At 42.6% G+C, this 5,000-nt stretch overlaps 1 protein-coding gene across 1 annotated transcript in view; it reads right to left on the reverse strand.

Moving 5' to 3' along the window:
* LOC310854041 (E3 ubiquitin-protein ligase HECW2-like) overlaps nt 1-5,000 on the reverse strand; it is a gene marked incomplete at its 5' end in the record, with an annotated part of 75,242 nt that overhangs the window by 63,994 nt on the left and 6,248 nt on the right. The window contains 2 exons of the mRNA XM_083758519.1: nt 1,061-1,136; nt 2,246-2,340. Coding sequence (XP_083614645.1) covers nt 1,061-1,136; nt 2,246-2,340 — 171 coding nt within the window. The remainder of the gene's footprint in view (nt 1-1,060; nt 1,137-2,245; nt 2,341-5,000) is intronic.

The following is a 5,000-nucleotide window of genomic DNA, read 5'->3' on the forward strand; positions in this document are numbered from 1 at the left end:
CAGTATTTGGCTGCCTATAACAGCCCAAACAGAGCTCAGTATTTGGCTGCCTATAACAGCCCAAACAGAGCTCAGTATTTGGCTGCCTATAACAGCCCAAACAGAGCTCAGTATTTGGCTGCCTATAACAGCCCAAACAGAGCTCAGTATTTGGCTGCCTATAACAGCCCAAACAGAGCTCAGTATTTGGCTGCCTATAACAGCCCAAACAGAGCTCAGTATTTGGCTGCCTATAACAGCCCAAACAGAGCTCAGTATTTGGCTGCCTATAACAGCCCAAACAGAGCTTTGTATTTGGCTGCCTATAACAGCCCAAACAGAGCTCAGTATTTGGCTGCCTATAACAGCCCAAACAGAGCTCAGTATTTGGCAAGTTGTTTATGGCTTTGCTTTTTGTCATGCCAGCTATTCTTAGGCCACTCATGGTCAATTTATGCACACGGCCCAGGCTTCTGAATATCAGTATGGCAAATCTACAGCGATACCCCAGGTTTGCCATACTTCCAAGTAATGGTTGATACTTAGAATATTTATCTTGGAATGCCTGGTCCATGCACAGATCAAAGCCTGGTCCATGTACAGATCAAAGACACAGCCCACCTCCAGAATCAGGACCTCCTTGTGTCTGTTGTCAACAAAGACAACATCAGGTGTATTTGGGATGTTAGCAAAGACATCGCATGCACAGCTAAACCAATCTGGTAACACTCTTGAGTGTTTATGCATTGCTGCACTAGATGGCACATACTTTAGAACTGCATCAGACACTAGGTCAACAATCCGCTCGTGGCGAGCAATATACACGTTTTTGTATGCACTGCATCCATGTGTTATGTGTGTGATGGATTCTAGGTGTTGTTCAGAATCATGATGGCACACACACACACACACACACACACACACACACACACACACACACACACACACACACACACACACACACACACACACACACACACACACACACACACACACACACACACACACACACACACACACACACACACACACACACACACACACACACACACACACACACCACTTCAAGCCCACCTCTCACCTGATAGGGTGAAGCTGACCAGTTTTCGACAGTGCTCACTTCCTGATAGGTCGTCTGGCTGGCCCTCGCCACGCACCTATAGCCAGGAAAGAGCCAATGGGGGAGCGGTGTGAGGTGTGATGTCACCATGCCAGAATTTACAATTTAGGCATTTAGCAGACGCTCTTAATCCAGAGCGATTTACGTTAAGCAAGAACAAAAAAGCATGGGAATACATCACATAAAAACATTTATCATGAAACATGCGTAAGCTAAGAAAGTAACAGTGGAATATCTATATAATGAAACTATAGAGCGTCGCAGTCCCTCCCCCTTTCAGAACGACGAGTGGCCCAGGAAATGAATCCCAATGTATTTCTCCCATAGGCTTTTCTTAAAGTATTTATTTAAAGACGGTTACGCCGCGGACAAAGCCAACTCAGATCGTGACAAATCATGACAATGAACACAATGTTTTGGGGCCGATCAAATCATTTATAAGAAGAAAAACAAAACAAATAGTGTTGTCTCCTGCCTTTATTTTCTTCTTTCTAATGATTTGATCGGCCCCAAAACATTGTGTTCATTGTCATGATTTGTCACGATCCGAGTTGGCTTTGTCCGCGGCGTAACCGTCTTTAAATAAATACTTTAGGAAAATCCTATGGTCAGAATGTATTGCATTTCATTTCCTGGGCCACTCGTTGTTCTGAAAGGGGGAGGGACTGCGACGCTCTATACATATAAACTATACATATATACTATACTATGCTATTCCATGTTGTCCATACTGGACATTACAAAAGTTATTCAACATTTCCTTCAACACAACAGAGAGATGGGCGTCCTGGGTAACATGCCCAGATTAACGTAGTTAACTTTGTGAATGTTTACCATTAAGTTTAACTAAGATTAGCCGCACCGTTGTATCGGCCGCAGGGTTCAAAGCATGGGGGGAAAAAGTAGCGGCTTATAGTCCGGAGATTACGGTACCTATTTTTAACAATATTTGTACATTGTACAAAACAGTGTACATTGGTGACCATAATCTAGCATTCTAGCCCATTTTGGGCGGGAAGCCCTTTTGGCGTTTTAAACATCATGTTATAATTTAGCTATTGAAAAATAGCAGATCTACAAGCTCATAGCGTGCCACCGAGTGGCGCGCTATGAGCTTACACACCTGCAGTACACAGCAGTACACACCTGCACTCCAGGGTTCCTGACGGTGATACAAGGCGTGGTCGCTCTCAGCGCTCCACTGACTCCATGGTAATATTTAAAACACACCTTAGTCTCCGCTGTGAAGACGCACGCACACACACACGCACACACACACACACACACACGCACACGCACACGTACACACACACACACACACACGCACACGTACACACACACACACACACACACACACACACACACACACACACACACACACAGCAGTGTTGGGAAAGTTCCTTTCGTTCATCGTTCCAAAAAATGAACTATTATAGTTATTTTTCGTTCATTTAAAAAAATATATATTATTGCCCATAGCCATATAAAACCGCAGACTTTATTCCTTTGGGTTTAATAAAGTGACAACGTTTACAATATCTCCATTACCATTATCCAAATTAATTCCTTATAATTCTTATATATTTTTTACATTTTACAAAAATTGCTCTTTTGCAATGTGAAATGCCACCGAATTCTTAATTATTTTCCTTCTCTATAATATGGGCACACTTGTGAAAGCTGCATGCTTTTATTGTGAAGGCAAACGTTTCTGAATGTTCTCAGAGCCTGCATCTCTCCGCATGCTGAAAATAGCTGATCTACAAGCTCACAACGTGTCCGGACGCAACGCGTTGTGAGCTTGTATATCCGCTATTTTCAGCACGGAACACATGATTGTACGAGGAAGAATAAATCAGGCATCACTGTGGAGGAGAGATGTCTTTTGTTGGCTGTTCGTGGCGATATTATGGACACGTACCTCCTCGACGCGATAATAACCAACTAAGCTATTGGAAGCTATTTTTCGTGGCACATTATGTTTAATCAAACAACAACAAAAAGTTCCCTCAGTGTTTGTGTTAGGAGTTAAAGGGACAGTGTCTGCTGTCTGTCAGCGTGCATGATCACCATGCAGTAGCTAGATTGACGGCTGAGAAAGATTAGTTAATTTGTGTCGGATAGGGACTTATGTGACGGTTGTGTACCCGTCCCGTCATGACAGACACACACAGAGAGGCACTGGGTTGGATGTTGAGGCTCTTTACTGAAGTAGCTCTGCAAATGAGTGGTTTCAGACACAGAGCATAAGGGTTTAGCTCCTCCTTTACTGAAGTAGCTCTGCAAATGAGTGGTTTCAGACACAGAGCATAAGGGTTTAGCTCCTCCTTTACTGAAGTAGCTCTGCAAATGAGATGGTTTCAGACACAGAACATAAGGGTTTAGCTCCTCCTTTACTGAAGTAGCTCTGCAAATGAGATGGTTTCAGACACAGAACATAAGGGTTTAGCTCCTCCTTTACTGAAGTAGCTCTGCAAATGAGTGGTTTCAGACACAGAACATAAGGGTTTAGCTCCTCCTTTACTGAAGTAGCTCTGCAAATGAGATGGTTTCAGACACAGAACATAAGGGTTTAGCTCCTCCTTTACTGAAGTAGCTCTGCAAATGAGATGGTTTCAGACACAGAACATAAGGGTTTAGCTCCTCCTTTACTGAAGTAGCTCTGCAAATGAGTGGTTTCAGACACAGAACATAAGGGTTTAGCTCCTCCTTTACTGAAGTAGCTCTGCAAATGAGATGGTTTCAGACACAGAACATAAGGGTTTAGCTCCTCCTTTACTGAAGTAGCTCTGCAAATGAGTGGTTTCAGACACAGAACATAAGGGTTTAGCTCCTCCTTTACTGAAGTAGCTCTGCAAATGAGTGGTTTCAGACACAGAACATAAGGGTTTAGCTCCTCCTTTACTGAAGTAGCTCTGCAAATGAGATGGTTTCAGACACAGAACATAAGGGTTTAGCTCCTCCTTTACTGAAGTAGCTCTGCAAATGAGTGGTTTCAGACACAGAGCATAAGGGTTTAGCTCCTCCTTTACTGAAGTAGCTCTGCAAATGAGTGGTTTCAGACACAGAGCATAAGGGTTTAGCTCCTCCTTTACTGAAGTAGCTCTGCAAATGAGTGGTTTCAGACACAGAACATAAGGGTTTAGCTCCTCCTTTACTGAAGTAGCTCTGCAAATGAGTGGTTTCAGACACAGAACATAAGGGTTTAGCTCCTCCTTTACTGAAGTAGCTCTGCAAATGAGATGGCTTCAGACACAGAACATAAGGGTTTAGCTCCTCCTTTACTGAAGTAGCTCTGCAAATGAGTGGTTTCAGACACAGAACATAAGGGTTTAGCTCCTCCTTTACTGAAGTAGCTCTGCAAATGAGTGGTTTCAGACACAGAACATAAAGGTTTAGCTCCTCCTTTACTGAAGTAGCTCTGCAAATGAGTGGTTTCAGACACAGAACATAAGGGTTTAGCTCCTCCTTTACTGAAGTAGCTCTGCAAATGAGTGGTTTCAGACACAGAACATAAGGGTTTAGCTCCTCCTTTACTGAAGTAGCTCTGCAAATGAGTGGTTTCAGACACAGAACATAAAGGTTTAGCTCCTCCTTTACTGAAGTAGCTCTGCAAATGAGTGGTTTCAGACACAGAACGTAAAGGTTTAGCTCCTCCGCTGATATTGACGTCACAGCAGAGAGCTAGTCAGACTGTGTATAGTACAAAAACATCTTAAAATAATTTACATTTTACATTAAATGCATTCAGATGTCTTTTACAATGGTATTCTTTAACATGTGATCGTATAGTGGTTTTAACTGGGTTTTAACATCAATACTTGAATACAATGAATTCAAATACAAACTGTTTTTAACTTAAGCTTTTAACCTACAACATCGTTTTCCGCTAGATATTAAG

This window comes from Protomyctophum parallelum (assembly GCF_964188405.1).
Source record: "Protomyctophum parallelum genome assembly, chromosome: 23".
Taxonomy (NCBI): Eukaryota; Metazoa; Chordata; class Actinopteri; order Myctophiformes; family Myctophidae; genus Protomyctophum; species Protomyctophum parallelum.